This window comes from Bos indicus x Bos taurus, chromosome 18 (genome assembly GCF_003369695.1).
Source record: "Bos indicus x Bos taurus breed Angus x Brahman F1 hybrid chromosome 18, Bos_hybrid_MaternalHap_v2.0, whole genome shotgun sequence".
In the NCBI taxonomy this organism is placed as follows: domain Eukaryota; kingdom Metazoa; phylum Chordata; class Mammalia; order Artiodactyla; family Bovidae; genus Bos; species Bos indicus x Bos taurus.
Window position 1 is genome coordinate 14,778,280 of NC_040093.1, and position 24,443 is coordinate 14,802,722.

General features: G+C 54.8%; 2 protein-coding genes across 2 annotated transcripts; one reads left to right on the forward strand and one right to left on the reverse strand.

The window, feature by feature from the left end:
- Positions 1–401: 401 nt before the first annotated feature.
- DEDD2 (death effector domain containing 2) lies at positions 402–15,687 on the reverse strand. Its single transcript, XM_027515671.1, has 5 exons — positions 15,523–15,687; positions 14,548–14,914; positions 12,612–12,734; positions 9,375–9,515; positions 402–1,602 (listed from the first exon to the last, which is right to left on the reverse strand). The coding sequence occupies exons 2-5, from the start codon at positions 14,873–14,875 to the stop codon at positions 1,211–1,213; spliced, it is 984 nt and encodes a 327-aa protein (XP_027371472.1). The 5' UTR covers positions 14,876–14,914; positions 15,523–15,687; the 3' UTR covers positions 402–1,210.
- Positions 15,688–17,472: 1,785 nt separating this feature from the next.
- On the forward strand, positions 17,473–22,480 carry ZNF526 (zinc finger protein 526). Its single transcript, XM_027515672.1, has 3 exons — positions 17,473–17,559; positions 19,615–19,715; positions 19,805–22,480. Exon 3 carries the CDS (start codon positions 19,822–19,824, stop codon positions 21,853–21,855), a length of 2,034 nt encoding a protein of 677 aa, XP_027371473.1. The 5' UTR covers positions 17,473–17,559; positions 19,615–19,715; positions 19,805–19,821; the 3' UTR covers positions 21,856–22,480.
- Positions 22,481–24,443: the final 1,963 nt, after the last annotated feature.

Below are 24,443 nucleotides of genomic sequence, written 5' to 3' on the forward strand. Positions count from 1 at the left end.
AGGGGTGGAGAGCCACTTGGAGATGCTTTCTAGGCAGAGAACTGGCTGCTGAGCCCTTTGGTTTCCAAACCCTTGGAACTCTGTTGGCCTTGGGAGATAAGAAGCTGGCCCACCTCACTGAGGGTTAAAAATGCCAGCACTCCCCAGAATACACAGGAGCAAAGCATGTGTGAGTAAGCCTGGGAGAGCCTTTGTGATTCCAAGGCAGTATCTCCTCCTTCGATAGATGAAACTGAAGCCAAGCAGAGGAGGGCAAGCCTGGGGCAGCAGCCAGCACATGATGGTCCAGCATCCTGCCCACCCTCCAGCCCGACACCAGGCCAGGAACTCTGGGACTGATGCCTGGCCCTGGCTCTCGCCAGCTCCTTCCTCCAGCCCATGAAGAAAGAATACAGCCCTGCTGCCCACCTGTGCCCCAGCCAGGGCAGTTTTATTGGTGCCATTGGTACAAGGCCTTGGCCAATAGCCCCAAGCCTTTGCCTCCCCCTTTTCTGAGAAGGAAGCTGGATCCTTGCCCTGGCCTCCTAGGAAATAACACATTTGGTCTGATGTGGCTGCGACACACACGTGACACCCTGGGCATAGATCTGTGTGCAAGTCTGTGTCCAGCTTCAGGAAGCAGGAGAAAGTGGAGGCCAGGTTCGTGGGTGGAGCCCCAGCTGGTTGTAGAGATGTGTGGGCAACGTGAGCAGGCCCCAGGTGTACCCCAGCTCCAGTGCCCACTGGTGTGACTGAAGCTCAGGGCTAAGGGACTGTATAATCAGAGATCCTGAGAGAGAAGCCCGAAGGCCAAAGAAGTAAGTGGAGCAGGCCAGGGCAGGCGCCCAGGGGTGGTTTCAGAGAGGGTAGTGTGGGTGCACACACACAGCCCAGGGTTGGGAGAAAATGTGCAAGGGGCCTTTGGTGAGAGGGGCTATGCCTCCCTTCCTTTCAGATCTGCATGCCTGAGCCCCTGGCCTCCTGAAGCTGAAGGAACACACCTCAGGGTGGAGTGGGGGGTAGGGGAGGCTGGGAAGGAAACTCGGCTGGAAGTGGTTTAGGCCTCAGAGCCCACATCCTGTGGGAGGGTCTGGCGAGGGGCCTGGTGTCTGTCGCAGTCCTCGGCGCGCCGCTGGAGTGACAGTCCTCTAGGGGCAGAGATGGTCGACGTCCTCCAGGGAGGAGGCGGCCCAGAGGCGAGGAGGTGGGGTCAGTCCTGCCGCATCCAGGATCAGGAGGCCTCGGGCGAGCGCCGGCCCCCCTCCTCCTCCATCAGCAGCAGACGGCGCCGGCCAGCCTCGTAGTCGGCCTCGTCCACGCTGACCAGCAGGCGGACGGCCTCCCGGCCCACTGCCTCGCGCAGCGCCTCAGTCAGGAACACGCCCCGCAGGGCCTGCAGCAGGGCACCGCTCAGGTAGTCACCCCAGAAGGCGTCCAGGTAGGAGAGCTCGGAGAACTTGATGTCGCACACCACGGAGCCCAGGTCCCGGGAGCGTAGCACCGCGGTGGCCTGCCCAAACACGTCCAACTGCCGTGCCAGTGCCTGGGGCCGCCGCGAGGCCACGCCCTGCTCCAACGCTGGCCCGTGCTCACAGTACTCTGCTCGCACCCTGAGCCGGATGTCTGTGGAGGAGGAGGGACTGGTCAGGGAGGGGCCGCCACCTGCCCTCCCCTCCCCACTGCGCCTCAGCGTGAGTAGCACTGCCCTGGCCCCACATCCTTCCTCCTCCTGGTAACCACACCCAAGTGTGGGTGACACCCTCACTCAGCTTTGTTCTTGTGGTCTGACCTGCTACCTCCTGACCTGGTGGCCCTGCGCTTCCCCTCACGTGCCCCACTCCAGCCTCGCCACCTCCGTGCTCCTCCCCCCAACACCCCGCAGATTCCACCTGGCTCTGGCCCTCCCATCCTCCAGCTAGGGATGGTCTCTCCCCACTGTCTGCAGGACTTACTCTCTTATTTCCTTCAGGTTCAAACGCCGCCTTCCCAGTGATCCTACTCTGACCATCCAATCTACCACCGCCCCCAGGCCTCTGCACTTCCCAGACCCCATTCCATTTCTGCTCCATTTCCTCCCCCGGCACTTAGCATCTTCTAACCCACCCCGAGCTTTCATTCACTGTCAAGCTAATCACCTATCTGCCCCCAATGTGAGCTCCCTGAAGGGAATTTTGTTTCTTGTTCGCTTGTATAGGTAGCCCCGTGGCACGTAGTAGGTACTCAATACACATTTGTGACAGAACCAACGCATGAATGAATGGACTGGCTTTTAGGTAACCAGCCGTCCCCCTCTTCTGCCCCCAAACAGTGAGATTCATGTGGGGCCAACCATATCCCCAGCCCCCCACCCACCAGGCAGTCACCAGGCCCAGGAGACTCAAGGCCAAACTGGGCTGGCTCTACAGAAGCAGGCACTCTCAGTTCCACAAAGGCTGCCCAGAAGGTGGGCTCTGAGCCCAGGCCTGCTGGGGGCTATTCTGCCAGGGGCGGGGAGAAGGAAACCTATACAAGGCCAGGGACAGACAGGAAAAGACTCCTGAGTTCATCATGTGTACATGGAGCACCTGGATTTTCAGCTCTGATCAATTTCCTTTCTGCTTAAGCCAGTCTGAGGTGTGTCTGTCACTTATAACCCTGCCCACATCCACCCAAATGAGGTGGCAGCTCTGGGCAGGGGGTGGGACGTGGGACTTCCAAGGCCATCCCTATAAATGTGACCTCAGGCGTATCACTTCCCCTCAGTTCAGTGGAATGACTGAACTCCCACCTGTGAATCTGACTGCTGACTACTGATACCCACTCACAACACAGGCTGCCCTGATGATCAGGTGTAAGCTGGAAATGACAAGCAGCAGAGTCATATGAACTCATTTAATCTTCAAAGGACCCTGTGAGGCAGGCCCTAGTATCCCCCCAATTTACAGATAAGGAAATGAAGCCAGATGAGGAAAAGGGGACAACAGAGGATGAGATGGTTGGATAGCATCACTTACTTCACGGACATGAGTTTGAGTAAACTCCAGGAAATGGTGAGAATAGGGAAGCCTGGCCTGCTGCAGTTCATGGGGTCGCAAAGAGTCAGACATGACTTAGCAACTGAACAACAAATGAAAGCAAGGAGAAGTGACCTGCCCAAGGTCCCACGGGCAGGGAATGGCAGCGCGTGACAGTGCGAGGGTCAGAGGGCAGGGACCCTCCCAGGCCCAGACAGCAGCTTCAGGTCAGTGGAGCTGATCCCGCCCCAAGAGCCTTCAGGCACTAGCTATGTGACCTGGAATGAGTCACCACCTCTCTTGAGCCCAGGGTCTTGCCTAAACCAGAGGACAGTCCCTCCTGGAGAGGGTTGTTCAGACGACCATCCATCAGTGGGTGCTACAGAACGGCAGGCACCAGCAGCACGGATGCAGGGGCACGTTCACCCTCTTTGACAGATGAGGCTGCTGAAGCTCTGGGAGGGGAGTGTCAGGCCCCTGACTCCTTTCACCTTTCAAAGACTGTGTCAGCCGCAGAGCAGAAAGCAGCAGGCAGGTCCCCGCTTCCCCAGGCAACTTCTCAGCACCACCCACTTCCTCCTCCCACCCCAAACCCCAAACGCTTCCTCTTTCTGCCTCGAGGGGAAACTCACCCTCTCTGCTCGAGGCCTAGGAAAACCTGTCCAGCCTGGACCCCCAAGACTTCCCACGACACTCAGGCCTGGCTCCCTCCATCCTAGGATCAGACAAGATCTCTGGGCCCACATCCTTGACGCCTCTGAGTATCTGACCAGGCCCTCAATAGGCATGAGCTGGGAAGCAGGGGACCAGGGGGCGGGGTGGGGTGGGGGGAGCAGCACCTGTCCAAGGCCACACGGGGGTGCTCAGCAGCAGAGGCACAGAGCCAGGTGGCGGAGAATGACAGACCTTGAGGCGAGTCCCGGCTCTGCGACTCTCTAGCTGTGGGGCCTTGGGCATGTGACCTCACCTCTCTGAGCCTGTTTCCCCATCTGAAAAACATAAACAAACAAGAGGTCCCTGCTGCACGACGGGGTCATGAGGATCAAATTAGGCAACGCATGAAGCATTCGACCCAGAGCCTAGGCACAGAAGGCACCCCAAAAACAGGAACTGTGATTTCGACACTCCCCTCTACCCCCATGGCCCCTGCCTAAGCCCTGTGCCTGCTCACCTGGGCCCAAGCCAATGTCCTCCCTTGTCTCCTCCTGCAATCCCAGCTCCATCCTCCATACCCTGCCCTCCAGTCACAAGGGAAGTGCTCCCAGCACAAGCCTTACTCACAGAATGAGCTGGCCATCTCCTCTGCCCAGAATGCCCGTCACCCACCAAGGCCTGGCTCACCGGCAGCCTGGGGCCTGCAGCCGCCCAGGTGAACCGCCCCCCAGCTGGCATTTCTCCTCAGCACAGCTGGCTACTAGACATGTGGGAAAGCCTATCTGTTCACACAGAGCCCAACGGGCACGGTTGGGGTGGAAGGAGGACTGGACCAGGGGGGACCCGCACATCCCATTCATTCTTCCGTTTAACAGACATTTACTAAGTGCCAGGAGCGCTGGGGAGACACAAGTGGGACTGTAAGACCTGTGAGCCGCAACCAAGGAGCACTCTGTGCGGTCACACCCTGCGTGCTGTGCTTTGGTCAGTCATGTCTGACTCTTCACGACCCCATGGACTGTAGCCCGCCAGCCTCCTCGGTCCATGAAATTTTCCAGGCAAGAATACTGCAGCAGATTGCCATTTCTACTCCAAGGGATCTTCCCAACCCAGGGATCAAACCCACATCTCTTGCATCTCCTGCACTGCCTGGCGGATTCTTTACCACTGTGCCACCTGGGAAGCCCACCGCACACACGTGACACTCAGTACTTACTGCACCAAGTACTCATTCACACCTGCTGACCCTTTTGATGATGCCTGCAACCTTATGAGGCTGTGCTGCTGTCCCCTTTTGTAGACGAGGAAACTCAGGCAGAGAGGGTGAGTCACCTGCCCCAGGCCACACAGGTAGGAAATGGCAGAGCTGGAATTCCAACCTAGATGCTTGCCTCCAGAGCCCAAGCTCTCAACTATCCCTAAACCGTGTGCTGCCTCTCACACAACCATACACAGAAGTCTATAATTAAAAGACATTCCAAGGGTCAGGAGAGAAAAGTATAGAGTGCGAGTTGTAATTTAGATCAGAATGATCAGAGACAACCTCTCCAGGAAATGACATTGGAAATGCAACGTGAAGGAGGACAAGGAGGTCGAGGCAAACAAGCAGTGAAAAGAGAACAGCGGCTTTCCCACAAGAGAGATCAGTGTTTGTGAAAGCCCAGAGGCAGAGCATGAACTTGGGGCATTCATAGGCCGGGGGACAGAACGGGCGGATCACGCTGGAAAAGGGTACAAGGGGACACCTGGAGGGGCCGGGCTGACTGCGCCCTGGTAGGCTGGGGAGGCGGGAAGTCTGGGGTCTTCCGAGCTTACCGCACATCTCCGCACCTTGGTGGCCTCCTCCATAAAACCACCTCACCCCAGCACCTGTTCTCATGGGGCCACTGTGAGGATGACAAGGCTGGATGCAGGTAAAGGGCAGACTGAGGTCAGTGCCTGGCAGGTAATGAGCCCTCTGCAAGCAGCAGGAAGGAAGTGGCCTCAGGACACCAAGAAGCAGGGGGGTCAGGAACAGAGCCAGGGAGCACTGGGGGAAGGCCAGAAGTAGCTGAATAGTTTCCTCGGGCCAGGAACATGGAGCTTTTGCCTGCGGTCCCTCTCCACAGGTAGGAAACACTGCCTGCCCCCAGGGTGGAGGGCGGGGCCAGGTTTTCTTAGAGAAGAGAGCTGCTCCTGCCTCCTGCACTCAACTGGGCACCAGCACCCCCTTGGCTCCCCTACCCCACACTGCATCAGTCTCTCTTCAGGGGCAAAATGGGCCCCAGAAGGGAATGGGAGGGGCTTTCCAGTGGGGAATCGGGGAACATTTGAGGGACACAGGCCCCGGGAGAGCAGGTAAGCCACCGTGCGTGCCAGACCGTGTGCTGCATATGGCTGGAGCCCAGAGACGACTCTCACTCAGGTCCCCCCTCCGGGAGTTAGTAACAGGAAAAGCTGGGGACCAACGGGATGGGTACCCAGTGGAGAGCAGCCGGGACAGACTCTGTCCCCCAACGCCAGCACCTCCTCTGGACAACAGCCCGCCCTACCCCGGCTCCAGGTTCTTCCCCAAGGCATAGGCAGAAGTCCTTCAACTTTCCTGAACTAATGGACAGGGAGGAACTGTGGGGACACAGGCCACTGAAGTGAACTTGGGAAAAAAAAAGAGACTTCCCTGGCGGTCCAGTGGTTAGGACTCCACGCGTTCACTACTGAGGGCGGGGGGTTTGATCCCTGGTCAGGGAACTAAGATCCTGCAAGCCGCACAGCACAGCCAAAATTAAAAAAAAAAAAAAAAAAATCAAACCAGAATCTGATCAGGCCTCTCCAGGCCCAACTATCAATTTTTAGGAAAAACAGACAACAGAGGAACATGGTCAGTCAATCCTATCGCAGAATGTAGTTGGCAAAATCCAATCTTTGGGAAACACAACCACACAACTACCTTCAACAAATACAATGCAAGGCGGGTGGGGGAGGAACAAGACAGGGGGTGGGGGTGGGGGGTGGTGGTGGTGCGTGGGCAGGGTGGATCCGATAGATTAGGAGAGACTCAAGAGCACCAATATTTAGAATAATTAAACATTTAGGCACTGAGAAGACATTTAAGAGTAAGAAGTTACTGGGTTTTCCTTTGTGAGTTTTTTTTTGGCCGGGGGGAAGGCAGGGGGCAGATGCTGAGCTGTGCAGGTTGCAGGATCTTAGTTTCCTGACCAGGGATTGAACCTGGGCCACTGCAGGGAAAGCGCCAAGTCTGAGTCCTAACCACTGGACCACCAGGGAACTCAATTCATATCTTCTTGAGATACACAGTGAAAAACCTACCCCTGAAACTACAGGACACCTGGAACTGACTCCAAAACAACGTGGCTAATGAAACCATGGCCTGACAGTGGCAGAGGCTGGGTGCTGGGGAGCCCGGGGTTGAGGTTCTTAATGCTAGTCTGTCTGCTTCTGTTTCTTATCCAGAAACAGATGAGGGGATGGGCAAAGAGACTGAGGGCGGGGGGAAGTGGAAGCAAAGCTCAGCCTGTCATTCAAGCCCTCCAATTGCTTCCCATCATTTAAAAGACGCAAAGGCCTGGCCTGAGGCTCACTGGCTCTGCAGGACAGGCCCCTGGTCACTCTCCTGCCCTGGCCTCCTTACCGCCCCCGCACTCCCCCTGCTCCAGGCTCGCCATCTTCCGCTCCACCACTGACATGTTCCTGCTCAGGTCTCAGCTCCCGCTGTCTCTTCAACCTGAAACACCCTTCCTCGGCCATCCACACCCACTGCCTCTCTCCCTGTCTTCTGAGAGGCATTCCTAGACCACCCTACCCTGAAAATCCATCTAGAACTGCATTTCCCATCATTCTCTATGCCCTGTCCCTGCTGGTTTCTCTCCACAGCTGACATCGTCAGTCTCTCTCTTCCTTCTCTTAGCTTTCTCCTCCCACCAGAATACAAGCCCCTTGAGGGCAGGGCCTCCAGTCCCGTCTATGGGATGTGAGCACATAGTCAGTGCTCTATAAACGCGTGTGACAACCAAATGAACAAACCCAGGCTTTTGCCCAGCCTGTCCGCTCCACACGATGGTGGACGGTATCTCTACCTCAGGGGCCATCTTGAGGACTCAAGGTCCGGAGTAGCACGCTCAGCACAGAGCACAGTGGACGAGGGATGAGGAAACTCAGAGGTCCCGTGGCTGAGTCCAGGATCCCCCAGGGCCCATTCCTCACACTCTGGGGCCCTCAGGAGTTCACTTTGGTTCTATCCCTCAGCGGAGTGCCATTGACTGGAGGCTCCAACCCCACGGGTGGCACAGGTGAGGAGGGGGGCCCCCCTTCCTCAGGTCTGGAGGGCCTCCTTCCAACCCCAAGACTAAGCCATCTCCATTTTCAGGGGAGAAAACCTGGGCCCTACAGGGGAGAGCCTCACGCCGGCCCCACCCTGCCTGGTGAGTCAGCAGTCAGACCTGCTCACTCATCCCCTACATCAGGAACCGGTCACACCCAGGTTAACCACCTCCCCACCCTCAGTCAAGACGCTGAAGCCTCCAGCAGCAAGACCGCTCCCTGGCCTCAGCTTGGCCTGCTCCCCAGGGAGGCAGAGGCTCTCCGGGCTCCCAGCCACGGGGTGGCCCTAATTACCACCTGACTAGGGAAGAGTCACAACCAAGCAGCCACCCCCTCACGTGGGGGCCCTCTGGGGTCACGGCTGGTTCTGCTGGTCTGCTCCTCCTGACAGCACCCAGGACAGGTATCTGCAGCCTCGGCTACGGGGTGGCTTTGGTGCCCAGGGCCTGGGGGGCCGAACTGGGCACCGAGAGGAAGCAGAGCATGCGCTCCTGAGGGGTGGAGGCTCTGCAGGTGAGGAGGAAGGCCTCCCGCCCCCACTGGAGGCTGAGGTCTCCTGGGGAATGCAGAGTGCTGCCACTCCCCCTCAATCTTCCCACTTGTGATCCCATCCCCACCCAGTCCAGCCTGAGCCTCTCACTAGCTGATACCCTGTGACCGAGCCTTGTCCCACTCAGAAGGGGTACCAGAGCAGCGTGTGGAAGTGTGAGAGAGTGAGTCCTCTCCTCACAACCAGTGAGAACTTCTCATGGGAAGGTCTTCATGAGTCTGCACAACGGAGTCCCCTACCCCACCCAACCCAACAAGTCTGCAGGTCCAGTCAGCTCTATGGTTTATTTCCATAGGTTCACCTCCTTCTCGCCTCTCCAATGCCACTACCCCAGGCCAGACCTCAGCCCCATCCGTGTTAGACTTGAAGCCACTCCACTCAGGTCCCTGCTTCCCCTATGTTGCCTGTATTTCCCAGGTACCTGGCAGGGCATGTGCCTGTCCAGCAGTGTTCTAAACACTGTGCAAATTCTAACTCATTCACTGATTTTCTAGATGGAATCAGAGTTCACCTTACTGCCACGCTAAAAGAAAAACTCCCTTGGAAAGACTTGACTTCTAATATAAAATCTAACTCCCATCTGCCCTGAGGCCTGCCAAGCCCAACCTCTCAGGCTCTGCTTGGCTCTTCCAATAAAAAATGAAAATGAAGGTAAGGGATTGTCAGGAAAGGCCTCCTGGAGAAGGCTACACACAACATAATCCTTCAACTATGGGTGGGAGGTAGACCACCAAGATGGCTACAGAAAGGGCAAGAATTCTGCTGTGCTGAACAGGTGCCCGAGCCACTGCCCACCCCCTGGGTGTCAGACGGGGGGGTGCTTCACCCGCCTCCAGCTCTACACTGTACATGCACTCCCCGAGGCACACACCAACACCTACCACAGGTCACTTTGCCTTCTGAGGTGGGCCGGGCTGGCTCCTGCTGCTGCTGGGGAGTGGTGGTAGCCCCCCTCCGCCGCCGTCTGGCACCACCACTGGGACGGCCCCGACTCCGCCGCTGTCGCTTAGTTGGGGGAGAACCTGAGGAGAGAAAGATGAGGTAGGCTGAGGACCAGATGACAGGTGGAGCATCAAGATGGGAGCCCAAGGAAGCGCTCAAGTCTGGACTCTGGGCTGGGGGACCCTGGGTGAGCCCCTCTGCTTCCTGGGCCAGAAGATGGAGAGTACAGACAAGTAAGCATCATGTAGGACAGGTGAGCACACCCCACCTGGCAGTTCCACCCTCAGGTGTGACCCTAGAGAAACCCTGACTACTCACACCAGGAAACAGGCAGGACAACAGCTGCGGGAGCCTGGAGCTCTGTTTATAGTTTCTAACCATGCAAACCTGAAAACAATGTAAATGTCTGACAAAAAGTGCACAGGGGAGTTTCCAAATAGATTGCTGAGTGAAAGAAAGCAAGTAGCTACAGTTTGCTACATTCTATATAAAAAAGGAGAGGAAACAAGATGTATACATTTTTTGCTATTTCTGCAAGATGAAACACTATAAGTCTATAGGGGAAATGAAATTGATTATCTACTGGGAGGAAAAAGAGACAACAAAAGAAACGATACTTCTAAGAACATATTTTCTGCATATTTTAGATTTGACTTTGGAATCATGTAACTGTTTTATGACATACTCAAAAAAATAAGGAGGCAAAATAGAGCATAAAATTAAACAGAAACAAATGAATCTACACATATATAGAATAAGTAACACACAACAGGAGAAAAGGATTTTAAGTAACTAGGAAGAATATTGTGACCATAAACTCTTAGTAGGATATACTCTGAAAACAAAAATCACACAAAAAAATCTTATGTTTCATTCAATAGACATGGTTAGCACTTCTTAAGTTTGAAATTGTTTTATTATTGTTGTAAAATGAAGCAAATAAGTCCATGTCTTAATGTTACCAAGACTTTCAGACTAAGATAAAAATGTCCTTGTAAGGACTTCCCTGGCAGTCCAGTGGTTAGGACTCTGTGATTTCACTGCCAATGATGCAGGTTCAATTCCTAGTCAGGGAACTAAAATCCCCACAAGCCAGCTCAGTGCAGTCAGGAAAACAAACTAAAAAAAAAGGTCCTTGTAATGTTAATTTTGAACTGAAAATACTAACATGAATTTGTATTTAAAGGCACAGTTTCTAGTTTGGTTCACTGTAAGAGCCTAGAAACAATGCACCTACTCAGCCCCTGAATCTTGGTCTCTAAATACCACTGCCTCTAAGAGAAACCAGGCTTCTGGAAACAGCTGATTCCAGGGCTGGGGAAGGAAAATACAAGGGAACCCAGGACATCCTGCAGTCCTACCTACAAACCAAGAAGCACTCAAAGAACGAAGCAGACACACCAAAAAGACACAGGAGCTAGCCAATTTGAACATCAGGAAGAATAACTGATTCTAACACTTTAAACACACAAGTATATATGAGTCCATGGTGACACTCCTCACTTGGAAAAGAGAGGGAGGGATGGATGGAAGCAAAGAGTAAAGTTAAAACTCCTTTTGAGAAAATGCCAGATAACAGACACAGGAGAGAATCAGAAAATCATCACCGTGAGAACACCAGTACAACAACTGGTTCAGGCAAAGATTTCCAACGGCTGCTAAACCCACTGGGGATGCTGCTGGGGAACAGGACGGGTAAAAATGTCATCCCACAGATTATCTACTAACCACGAAGGGAAAAATACCTCTGTACTAAGGGCAAATATACCAGATAACCAGGTAAACAAACTTGCTCGCTCACAAAAGGAAAACCAGGTCTCCTCATGTGCTCCAACGTGAAGCTGACGGCATCAACCAAGGAACATCCTGGCCAAATCCACATAACCTGAATCTAACCAACTCTCTAAACACCATTCCCAAAATACAGAGGACAGAGGTATAAGTTAAAAGATACTCTCAAGAAATTATCAGACACATCCAGAAACAATCAGGACACTAAAAAACAAGTGGCCTGGTCAATGTCATGAGGAAATAAAGAAAAAGCTACCCGGTGGCAGGGGGTGGGGGTTCTATAGTAGAGATTAAGGTGACTAACAACTGAGTGCACAACAACACATCTGTCAGTGGATCCTGAAAGTCCAGACAGTATGGAGAAGATCTGAGACAGGCTCATTAGGATACCAGAGGATTAGTGCTCATACCCTTTCTCAGGTATGATAATGGTCTTGAAGTGGTATCAGACAATCTCCTGATTCTCAGGAGATGCCTGCTAATTTAGGGGTAAAGTGTCCTGATGCCTATAATTTACTTTCAAAGAGTTCAATAAAAAACCACAGAGTTACATACACACACACACACAAAACAAAACTGGCAAAACGTTAAAATTACTGAATCAAGGTGAAAGATATGAACAAGTTCACTGTACTAATCTTTCAACTTCTCTGTGTATTTGAAATTACATTTGAATGATTAAAAACTTGGGAGAGGGGAGGAGAATAGATAAATTCACTGCCATGGCAATGTAACAAAACCAGTTAGAAACCCAATGTGAATAAATCTCAGGAACACATCCAATAAATGCAGCCATGTGAAGGATAACACCTACAAGGTGATGCCACTTAAACGACAAAAAACCACAAGAGACAACTGCACAGGTTACTTTTGGACCCAGGTCTTTGCAGCAATAAACACACAAACCCACACACAAACACAAAGGAAAATGAGACAGAATTGGGACTTCCCTGTTGGTCCGGTGGCAAGCAATCCGCCTGACAATGCAGGGGACACTGCTTCGACCCCTGATCTGGGACGATCCCATGGGCCTTGAGGCAACTGAGCCCATGCACCACAACTATTGAGACTGTGCTCTAGAGCCCACAAGCTGCAACTACAGAGACCATCTGCGCAACTACTGAAGCCCGTGCACCCTAGAGTCCACGCTCTGCAACAAGAAACCACTGCAGTGAGAAGCCTGCACACCCCAATTAGAGCAGTCTGCACTTGCCACAACTAGAGAAGGCCCGAGTGCAGCAATGAAGACCAAGCACAGCCAAAAATAAAATAAATATATACATTTAAAAGAAAAACAGGCAAAATCACCCCTCAGGCTCCTTTCTTGATGGGTCAGGATAAGGTAGGTTCATGAGGGTTCAGAAGGGCCAGTGAGGGACACGCACCTGTCTCCCACTGACCCTGCTCAGCATTTGAAGAACTGCTTGACTGGCGACGGCGACGGCAGCTGCCCTCCATCCTCCGTGAAGAAGAACTGGACAAGCCATAGCTGTAGCGCTCTGGAGACACTGGGGATGGGGCAGGGGATGGAAAAAAGTATTTGAAACCTCCAGCCTCTCCCAGGCCCAGCCTCCAATTCTCACCCCTCCCCCCAAAGATGAAAGCCTGCCCCACAGGGTGCCTGAGTTCCCCAGAGGTCAAAGCCCAGACAGCCACTCCTCCTCAAACACCTCCAGCCCAGTAACTGCTCCGTGCCTCCCAGGATAGCAGACTCATCACCTCCTGGGGCCACCCAATCCATGTCTACAGCAGCACCAACTGTCAGAGCTATTCTGTAAGCTGAGTTATGGTCAGGATTCAGGCAACGCTGCCTACGCGCTCCCAACCACCCCTGGGTCTCCCTGAGGCCCTAAGGAGTAGGCAGGCCCCTGCAAGCTCCCCAAATCTTCTCTTCCAGAGCCTGACCTCCAGACACATTTTTCCCAAAATGCTGTCAGTTCTGCCTTAAGGTTATCCTTCTCCTGGTTATCCAAACCCCATGGGCTTACCCTAGACAGGGAAGTTCACAAACGCCCTCCCCAAACTAGCCACAGCACCTCCAGTAACCCAGCCAAGGGCTCAACAGTTCACAGCCTCAGCACACAAGGGGCTCCTCACCTGCTCGGGACTGCTCTAGGAGTCCTTCCCTTACAAGGGTTAAGGGCATTAACTCTGGAGACAAACTAGCAGGATTTGAATTCCAGCTGTGTTATCTGCAAGCTCCTGTGTGACACGGCTTCTCAACTACTCTCTGCCCTTATTTCCATCTCTGCTCCTGCCACATTGGCCTCAGATAGTGCCAAACTCAGTCCCACCTCAGGACTAGACAGTCTGTCTTTCCCTATTCCTAGAATGTTTTCCTCTTGAGATCTAGACACTCGGGCAGTACAGCAGCCTCAGTTCAAACGTCACCTTCTCGGAAAGGACTTAACTGGTTATACAAACTTAAGGGGGTGGCGTTTCACTCTGAAACACTCCACAGTTCCTACTCTCTGTGCTCCACTCTTCTGCTTCAGTCTTTCCATAACCACATCTAAAAGTAAATCATTCAAATAAAATTATCTTCATAGACTAAAATAACAGTAATAATAAGTCATTCATCTGTCTCATAGTCTGATATCGTTTAGTCGCTGCTCACCTCCAACTCTTGTGCGACCCCATGGACTGTGGCCCTCCAGGCTTCTCTGTCCATGGGATTCCCCAGGCAAGAATACTGGAGTGGGTTGCCATTTCCTTCTTCAGAGGATATTCCTGACCCAGGGATTGAACCCGTGTCTCCTGCATTGGCAGGCGGATACTTTATCACAGAGCCACTAGGGAAGCCCTCTATAGTATGATACCCCCACTAAATGAAAACCTCAGGGAACAAACATTTTGTCAGTCTCATCAAGCTGTACCTCCTGTTCCCTATTTCCCAGAGACACACAGGATTCAACTGTTATATGTGGGCAAGCTGCTTAACTTCTCTGAACCTACTGTGCTTTCCCTGTACAGTGGGGACACTGACGGGACTTCCACTTAGGATTACTGGGGTGGGGGTGGGGAGTCATAAGGTGATAGTACACATGAAGAAGGACTTACTGCTATGCCCGGCATGAAGTAAGCCCTCCGTAAACAGTGGCCACAAACATCACTACTGACGTGGCCAAATTTCACAAGCTCACCCCTCCCAAAGCCATGCCTCCTCCCTCTCGTGTTTCTCATTGATACCCTGGGAGGAGGAAAGTGCGATGAGACACATACTGTCTGATATGGCTGTCTTCATATCAGGCACTGGGGAGGCCCAGCGAAAGCAAGGCCCTCTCCCCAGCGGAAGTCGGTCGCCCTCCCATTCCACCATACCTGGCCGACGCCGCTTGCGCGCCAGGTGCGGCAGCAAGTCGTGGCGGGACAGTAGGCGCAGGAGTTGCCCCAGCAGCCTCAGGTTGCTCTCGTCGCACTGCCCGCGGCGCTCCAGCTCCAGCAGCAGCTCCAGGCCACTGCGGGCGCGGGCCAGGCCGCCGGGGGCACCCGGGACCTCGTCCAGCAGGAAGGCTAGCAGCTCCAGCTCGCACTCGGTCAGCTGCCCGCCCACCACCTCGAACATACGGTGAAGCGATAGCATCCCGTAGTAGTCCAGACACTCATCCTCCTCCCAGCTCGGGGCCGGGGTCGACCCGGTCAGCGCCATACCCGGGGGAGCGGGGCAGAACAAGCTCAGAACCAGGGCCTAGAACCCACACAGCGAGCAGGAGGCAGTGGTCAGCGACGCGGGGACCTAGACCTCAACCCCTGCCTGTGCGTGTCCCCAGCCGCGTCCAGCCGGGCAGGGCCACCCTCAGTCCCAGCCCTTGGAGCCTCCCCTCTCTGCCACAAGAGAATGGTATCGCCCGAGGTCCCCTAGTAACAGGTCCAGACGCCAGACCCCGCTCATCCTCCTACCACTCGGACTGGCCAGACCCGAGGGCCCCTCCCTAGGTGGTATGTTCCGAACAAGCCTCCCAACACAGCAAGTGACTCGGTCCGAACAAGCCTGGGGGCCCGACGCGGGGCACCCCGCCAATCGCCCTTTGTGAGCAATACTGTCCGGACATGCTCCTTGGCTCCGTCCAGAGGTACTGTCCGATCGGCCATACAGGTCAACCTAAGTGGTACCGCCCGAAAGTGACCCTCTGTCCCCTACAATGAGACCGACCAAAGCCGCCCTTCGCCCCACACAGGTGGCGCTGTCCGAATCCGACCCTCTTGCCCTGGAAGGGCGGTACCTCCCTCTCCCCAGCACCCAGGTGGTCCCGTCTACCCGCCACTAGTCGCTTGTAGGCCTCTCTATAGCCTTACCGAATTCCGGCGTCTCACGACTCCCAGGCGACGGCTGCAGCCACTTGTTTTGGATCTTTCTGGCACCTTCTCTATTATTACGCCTGCGTCACCTCGCCCCTCCTCCTTCGCCCAACTCGCGCAGGTGCGACCGCCACGCCCCTTAAGCGCAAGCGCAGAGCTTCCAGGCCCCTCCCCTGGGTCCGCCCCCAACCGTAGTGTCTGGCAGGCCTGTGCTGCGCCTGCGCAGAGCGAAAGTGGAGCCGCAACTGGGCTGGAGTTGGTGGTACCCTTTTGCAGGGTCGACTCGAGCTACAGTGTCCTTGTTGCCCCACATCCCGACCTGCTGAAACTACTCATGTCATGGACTACAACCCCCTCCTAATCACGACCTAGAAGCCCACGTTACCACTGTTTTCACCTGCCCGTGGCAAAGGATCATAATCACGATCGTCCTGGCTCTGGGTAGTGCCAAGACTCCTTATGATCAGGACTTGGACTTCCCTCCATTAGACTGCCCCTTACTTCTACTGGCAACCTATACCCCATCTGTGCCATCTCGTGATCCCGACTGGAATCCCACCTCATCCCACCCTATAAATTCCTTCCTCACTCAAGGCTAGGACTCTCCGTCTCATTTAAGGAGCCAGTACCTCCTTCTTGATTGCAATAGGCCCCTACATCTTGATTGTGCACTTCAGGATGGTGTCCGTCATGACTCCCCCGTTACAGTCAGAATCCCCTCCAGGAACTCTAACGCCCTGCCCCCCAAACCCTTTAAAATCTCTGACCTCCAAGGTCACAGGGAACTCTCAATACGCCTCTAATCTGCACCTACCAATTTCACTCTGACAAAAGCAGGTCTATATCAAGAGAGTTGGTGTCAAGGCTGCACGTCTAAGTACTACCACCCCCCACCCCCACCAATCCTGCGGCAGAGCCCTGGACGTTTTGGCCATCCTGCCCCTTCCCCACTTGGGTGACTCAAGGTGAGGGCCCTCAAGTGTCTTGGGACAGGTTCTGGGACCGGTTCCCATCCCCTTGGGACTCCTGGGTCCTGCCTCGCACTGGCTATAGCAGTAACCTCGGAAGAGTTCCTTCCCTTCTCTTTTATGGTTCTTTGCCACCCTACGGACTGTAACCCGCCAGGCTTCTCCATCAATGGGATTTTCCAGGCAAGAACACTGGAGTGGGTTGCCATTTTCTTTGTTGTTTTTTTTTTTTTTGGGGGGGGGGGTTCCATTTTCTTCTCCAGGGGATCTTCCCACCCCAGGGATCTAACTCAGGTCTCCCGCATTGTAGGCAGACTCTTTACCCTCTGAGTCACCAGGGAATCCCCTCTCTTATGGCAATTGTCACCTCTTGAAACCCAGTCCTGGGCCAGACACACAGTAGGCGTCCAATAAGTGAATATCATTAAATTCACCGAAGAGTGGGAGGGAAGGGAAAGCAATTTTACAAACAGGGAAGGACTATGTCCAGGTTAGATGGGTTATAGTGAGCATCCGCATTGTATCAGGCCCTGTGTTGAGTATTTCTACCTGATTGATTTCATCCAACCCCCTCAACAGCCTTTGAGGTAGATTTGATTCAAGCCCATTTTATTCAGGAGTAAAAGTGAGGTCCACAGAGGGGAAATACCCCAAGTGTGTTTGACTCCAAAGTTGTGCTCTCAGACATGTTCGGTCTCTTCAGCTATAAAATTACACTTCTGTTAAGGTCTCTTGCCACCCAGTCCACTCCAGGGTCCCTTGCTTTCCCGTGATGCCATTTCTTTTCACTCAACTTTCAGACTTGGCGGTAGAGCTACCCGGGAGAACTGCGCAGGCGCTTCTCCGAGCCCGGAGCCCCGCCCACAGGGCACAGTTGCGTGCGTGGAGAAACTCGCCGAGCCCCGCCTGAGCGTCCACGCGCAGGCGCAAGGGCGCGTGCCCTCCGCTTTCGGCTCTGATTGGCTGTCAGGGGTAAGGGAGCCGCCCAATGGGAGGTGTGAATAGTGAGGGGTCCCGCACGCCTGGAACTGAGGGTCTGTGTCAAGAGCGGCGGGGGCTGCAGGAGGTGAGAGAGACGGGTGAGGGCGCCCCGGGGCGGGCCGGGGAAGAGAACGCTGGGCATACGGAGAGGGCGGAGGGAGAACGAAGGGGACACCGAGGGTCGAGGAGCTTTGGGGCCTGCGCTAGGGCGGGAGCGGCGCGGAGTGGAAAGAGCGCTCCTTCCTCGGTGCCCTGTAGTGTTGACTGAGCGCCTGTGGCGTGCAGGCCCCCCGCTGTTTGCAGGGCTCTCTCAGGCTGCGGCGTTGATAAGTTTGGTCAGAGAAAAGGGTTGTGTCTCAGAAAAGTTGAACTTCCAGACCCCTGGGGGGCTCTTTTTTGAAGGACTTTTGTTGATTCCCTAAATAAACCCATCTTTCTCCTCAGTAGTTCACAATCCAAGATTGGGAAATGGGAAATGTTGACTAGGAAAGTCCACACTTCGGGTCTTTTTACACATTTACTGGGTGCCTCCTGTGTAAAAGCCTTGCACCAGGCGCTGGGCCTCGCTAAAGGGGAATTCTCTTTTGGCACCAGAGCTGTAAACAATGAAAAGTTGAACTCTCAGGCCCCTGGTTTCCGGGAAGATCCGTTGAATGGCTTTTGTGTGCCAGGGCCCCGGGCAACTCAAAATTAGGGAAGGAGTCAAAAAGTTAGCTCTTGGGCTTTTAATGAATCATTTACGCAAGGAGGATATATTGGACACCAGCTGATAGCAGGGCCCAGTGATGGGCCTTGTTATTGTGGGAATTCACAGTTTAATAGGAGGGCTGGTCTGGTGGGAAAAGTGGAATGTGCACAGAGACCCTTAAATTCTCAGAGCCTCACTTCCTGAAAGGAGCATTATTCATTCAGCAAATATACTCAGTGCCTATTGTGATGAGACCTCTGGGAGCTTAACATTTTTAACTCTGTCCCAAGTTTATGATATTTATGATAATGGAGGTGGCACAGGATACCATAAAAACCCCAAGGAGGGACTTCCCTGGCAATACAGGTTATAACTCCATGCTTCTAGTGGAGGGGGCAGGTTCGACCCCTGGTCGGGGGCAGATCCCACATGCTAAAAGGTGCAGAAACTTTTGTGTGCACACCTGAAAGCTGAACTCTGGCACTAACAGATGAGTTGAAGAAGAAATGGAGATGGTGGGGATTATATTTGGAAAATTACTACTGAGGCGTGCGTGGGGGCAGTCTGAAGGACTCTGTACCCCCATTGTGTGAAGGGGCCTGGGTTGGGTTGAGCCTACACCAATAGAGGGAGATAGGGGGCACATAGAGGGAAGTTCAAAAGTTAAAATCCCTGCACTTGATCAGTGGTTTTGTTGATGACAGCAGCCCCTACAATGCATCACATCTGCCTTGCCAGCCTTCTCAGTCTGATGAGTTTATCTCAAGTTCATGATATTTGCTATAATGGAGGTGGCACAGAATACTATAAGAACCCCAAGGAGGGACTTCCCTGGTGTTGCAGTAGTTATAAGTGTAGGGGGCACAGGTTCAACCCCTGGTTAGGGCAGATCCCACATGCTGAGAGATGCAGCCAAAAAAAAAAAAAAGAACCCCAAGGAAGAGGGAGTGGCCACCACCCTGTGGATATAGATATGTTATTTAAAAAGACTTCACAAAAGGAAATGCTGGGTGGGAGTTTGTTAGACAAGAAGAGAAAACTTTCTTGCCAGAAAGAATAGCAGCATCAAAGACTTAGAACAGGAAAACATTTCTGGAGAATTACAAGTAATGATTCTATCTAACCTTGATCAAGTACCAGGGACTTTGTGGTCATTAGTACTTTTAGCCCATTTCACAGGTGAGAAGACAGTCTCAGAGAGACAAAGTAAGTGGTGGAGCTCAGATTCAAGCCGAGGGCAGTGTGGTTCCAGAGCCTGTGCTCTTAAACTTTGCTGCATCCCTTTGTGTACACATAGATGGAGGAAAGATGCTGCGAAGAGAGGACATGCACAGGCAAAAGCCAGCAGGCCCCTAAAGATACATTATGTTCTTGGAAAGGGTGTGACCAGCCCTCTGGGTAAGGAGGGTGGCCTCAGAGGCCAGACTGAGGAGGGCTGTCTCCCTCTTGCAGATGCCTGGGCGCCATGGGGTGCAGTTCAACTACAGAGTCATGGGCTCACTGAAGACTGAGGTATAAACATTGGATCCAGACTTGCTGATTGGTAGAGACTGGTGAGTGATGACGTGGGCAAGGGAACTCCTGAGACATCCCCCCTCCCCTGAGTTCCTGGTGTCTCATTAGGCCCCCCTCCTTTCTCCAGGCACCACCTTCCGCGCAATGGCAGAGGTGGTGGCTGAAGTGGCTGAGGTAGCTGAGATGCCGACACAAATGTCACCAAGGGTAATGGAGATGTCAGCACCGATATTAGGGGAGAAGATGGAGCTGTCAACGGAGCTGACTGAGATGACACCTGGGGAGGCCGTTGCCTCCTCCCTCTTCTTCCAGTTCATGTGCTCTGAATGTGGCAACCTCTACAACACGCTGGAAGAAGTCCTCTCACACCAGGAGCAGCACGTGCCCACTGTCACAGAGGAGGAGGCACTGACCACCCAGGACACTGGCCTGGAGCCGGAGCTGGTGCCAGGCACTGAGGAAGGGCCTTTCCAGTGCGGTGAGTGCAGCCAGCTCATCCTCTCCCCCAGGGAGCTCCTTGCTCACCAAGATGCCCACCTGCGGGAGTCTGCAAGCCAGATCCAGTACCAGTGTGGAGACTGCCAGGAGCTGTTTCCCTCACCTGAGCTGTGGGTGGCTCACCGCAAGGCCCAGCACCTTTCCACTGCAGCAGCTAAACCTCCGGTGCCACCGCCTCTGCCTCCCGTCACACCACCACCTCCACCCCCTGCTCCACTCGAAGTCAAGATGGAGCCCTACGAGTGCCCCGAGTGTTCTACCCTCTGTACCACCCCCGAGGAGTTCTTGGAGCATCAAGGCACCCACTTTGACTCCCTAGAGAAAGAAGAGCACAATGGGCTAGAGGAGGAGGAGGAAGATGATGAAGACGACAATGAAGAGACAGAGGAAGAGGAAGAGGCAGCAGCCGAGGTTGGTGACGATGCAAAGGGAGGTGACAAGTCTGCAGCTGGCCAGGCCCAGGGCAGTGGGGATGGTCCCCCACACTGTACCTCAGCAGGGACACGCCGGCGACACCGGCGGGCATCCCACGGCCCAGCCTCAGCGGCTCACCCCTTCTACTGCAGCCAGTGCCAGCGAAGCTTCAGCTCTGCAAACCGGCTTCTGGCTCATGGGCGGGCGCACGTGGGTGGCACCCATGAGTGTACGACCTGCTCCAAGGTCTTCAAGAAAGCAGCCTCCCTGGAGCAGCACCTGCGGCTGCACCGCGGTGAAGCCCGCTACCTCTGTGTGGACTGCGGCCGTGGCTTTGGCACGGAGCTCACTTTGGTGGCCCATCGGCGGGCCCATACTGCCAACCCACTGCATCGCTGCCGCTGTGGCAAAACATTCAGCAACATGACCAAGTTTCTCTACCACCGGCGCACGCACGCAGGCAAGAGTGGGGCACCCCCCTCAGCAGCACCACCCACGGTAGCATCTGCGGTGGCCTCCCTGGCTCCAGCCGAGCCCACACCTCCCCCCCCAGCCCCTCCCACCCCACCTGCCCAGCTGCCTTGCCCTCAGTGCCCCAAATCCTTTGCCTCGGCCTCCCGGCTCTCCCGGCACCGGCGCGCCGTCCACGGGCCCCCTGAGCGGCGGCACCGTTGCGGCGTCTGTGGCAAGGGCTTCAAGAAGCTGGTCCACGTGCGCAACCATCTCCGGACACACACGGGCGAGAGGCCCTTCCAGTGCCATGCCTGTGGCAAGACTTTCGCTTCTCTGGCCAACCTCAGCCGCCACCAGCTGACCCATACAGGCGTGCGTCCCTACCAGTGCCTGGACTGTGGTAAGCGCTTCACACAGAGCTCTAACCTGCAGCAGCACCGGAGACTGCACCTGCGGCCAGTGGCATTTGCCCGCGCGCCTCGCCTTCCCATCACTGGACTCTACAACAAGAGCCCCTACTACTGCGGGACCTGTGGCCGCTGGTTCCGTGCCATGGCGGGCCTGCGACTGCATCAGCGGGTCCACGCCCAAGCACGGACCCTGACACTGCAGCCTCCCCGGTCGCCCCCTCCTGCCCCGCCCCCACCCCCCGAGCCTCAGCAGACGATCATGTGCACCGAGCTCGGGGAGACCATTGCCATCATTGAGACGTCCCAGCCACTGGCCCTTGCAGACACGCTGCAGCTGTGCCAGGCAGCCCTGGGGGCCTCTGAAGCAAGTGGGCTGTTGCAGTTGGACACAGCCTTCATGTGACACAGTTAAAGATCAACAATAAAAAAATTTGGTTGCAAAACAAGTATGGGCACCTCTGGGGAGAAGGGGATCACCCCCTGAAAAGCCACTTTGGTGCCCACTGGGTGCCAGCATCCATCCTGGCCTCTTCCCTACTGACTCTTCAGAACGGCCCCACCAGGTGTCACCTTTCTCTGCCTGAGGGGACACTGAAGCTCTGAGACACCATACAATGTGTCCTAAGCCACCCTACTGCGTTGCAAAGTGGGGTTCTCCAAGACTCTTTGCTCCGTGTCACCCTGGTGCCTAGGAATGTCAGGTAACCTTTCCTGAGCCCCGACCATCTGCCAGGTCTCTGCTGGGCACTGTCACATTCCTCTTCAGGTCCTCTGCTTGTTCTCCACCGCCCGCCCCTACCCTTGCCTTCCCTGGACTCTGGGATCCCTGCATTTGGCTCTGCCTGGTGGAAGAAGGTACTTGACTTCTCTGGGCTTCTTTCATCTCACTTCCAGCTGAAAGATGGGTATTCAGCTGCAGATGGGTGATACTGGAGACCCAGACATGAGTCAAGACAGGGGCTGTGCCCCAAGAGCCATACACAGGGGTTGGAGGAACACACCCAAGTACAGATGGCCTTGTTCCCTGAGTGTCTTGTTGATTTATTGAGCCTGGGTGTCGTAAGGCCCACCCTCTGTGTGCTGGGGCCCAAAGACGAGTCAGGCGTCTGCGGTGCCTGAGGCGGGGCAGGCACACTTCAGCTCCAGGGTCCCCAGGGCGGCAGTGGGGAGGTGTAGGGACAGTAGGAGCCCGGAGCAGGAAACAAACCTCCATGGTAGATCGGGGGTCAGAGACTTCTAGAGGAGGTAGTCCTTGAAAAGGCAAACATCTGCTTGTAGAAGAAGAAGGAAATACTACAGGCAGACACCACCGTGAGGCGTTGAGTTCTCGGTGCACTCGGAGGTTGTCCAGTTACTGACGACAGTGACAGCAGGCATTCCGCTGCCCAGCTATGGGCAGGCGCTGCAGTTAGCACTGTGTGTGTATGTGATCCCAGCAGGCCTGTGAGGCCATCCCAATGTTATCCCAAGGAAATAGGGACAGACTCATCCAAGGTCTCAGAGCTCGGCAGAGGCGTCAGCCGGGATTTGAATCCAGGTGGTGCTTTCAGCCCACATCTGTAACCAGTGCTGTTGAGTGCCTGTGACCTGAAACCAGTACAGGGGGCGGCGGCTCAGAGGAGTCAGTGTAACTGCAGGGAAAGTGACTGGACTTAAGGGGCCGCAAAAGATAAAAAGGTCTTGGGAGCAGGAAGGAATCCCCAACGTTTTCTGAGGTTATGTGGGGCTGATAGTGCTCTGCTGTCCAGAAGAAAGCAGATCACTTGGGGCAGGCTCCTCTCAGGCCTCTAGACCGAGGTGCTTGGACAGGTGCGGCAGGACAGGCTGTGGCTGAGGTGTCCGGGAGGGAGGCCGGGCGAAGGAGGGGTGATGAGGTGGGGGTTGGGGGAAGTCTAGACCTGGGAAGGCCTTGAAAACCAGCCTTAGAAGTTAGGGAAGTGCAGGGGGTGGGATGGGGTGAGGGTTCTCTCTGGGGTTAGGGCTCTTTGGCATCCATCAGGATGGGGCAAGGAGGAAGCTGAAGATGGGCCGGGAAGGAGAGGATGGGGCCAGACCTGGACAGAGGCCAGGGAGGTGGGCGGAGGGTGTAGGGACACCCTTGGGAACCTCATGGCCCACTGGTGTGAGCAGCAGGCAGGGGCCCCCAGGAACCCAAGTTCAGCCCCTTGTCCAGACCCTTCCTTCCCTCATCCAGTCCACCTGCTCTCGGTGTTCATCCTGTGAACAAGGTGACAGCTGATGGTGCTGAGCAGGGAGGGGCAGGGTTTGCTCTGGGCCGTCAGTATACAGATGCCCCTGGTGCTCACCTCACGAGATAGCAGAGCGCAGATACCATAGGAACAGTCCCTGAACACCCTCAGGGGTGTGTTCGGAACTCTCCCATTTCACAAATGGAGTCCAGTACTGGATAGTTCAGTTGCTCCTCTCTAGGGCTTCTTGCCTTCGCTACCATTGGCACCATGTGGAGGAGATGCCATTTCACTCTGCCACAGCCCCACCATCTGGCCCCAGCATGTTTACAAAGCAAGGAGAAAAATCAGGCCCTCTGCAACAACCTTCCCAAAGGTGTCACTTCCCACCATCCCTAGAGGTGGGCACAGTAGGGTCCTGTTTAAGACAGCAATGAAGGCTTGGGGCTCTCTGCTAGGGTTTGGAAACGGCTCCTCTGCCCCCATCCATGGCCACCAAGAGTCTATATCAAGGTTGTTTTGGCCCAAGTGACCCGCCTCATCACCCTGTGTCCCCCTTAAGCGGCAGGTAGCTCAGGCTATGATATAGGGAGCCCTTCATTCAAACTTTGACTCTGCCACTTACATTCTGTGGCCCTGACTTATCTGATGGCCAGCTCTTTCACCAGTCACCTGGGAATGACGGTGCTTCCCTCCCTAAGTAGAAGCAGATGATGTGTGCTGTGGTGGATAAGCCAGACGCGGCTCACCACGTGCACAGAGCTGAGGCACAGGAGGCCTGGGCCAGCCTGGGTTCACTGCA

What these genes read in the sequence shown, in the direction of transcription:
- DEDD2 (XM_027515671.1), bottom strand. Translation starts at nt 14,875, where the DNA reads ATGGCGCTGACCGGGTCGACCCCGGCCCCGAGCTGGGAGGAGGATGAG. An exon ending in GCGCAAGCGGCGTCGGCCAG is followed by an intron (nt 12,735 to 14,547) that starts GTATGGTGGAAT and finishes CCCCATCCCCAG; the next exon opens with TGTCTCCAGAGCGCTACAGC. An exon ending in AGAAGGCAAAGTGACCTGTG is followed by an intron (nt 1,603 to 9,374) that starts GTAGGTGTTGGT and finishes CCTCCTCCACAG; the next exon opens with ACATCCGGCTCAGGGTGCGA.
- ZNF526 (XM_027515672.1), top strand. Translation starts at nt 19,822, where the DNA reads ATGGCAGAGGTGGTGGCTGAAGTGGCTGAGGTAGCTGAGATGCCGACA.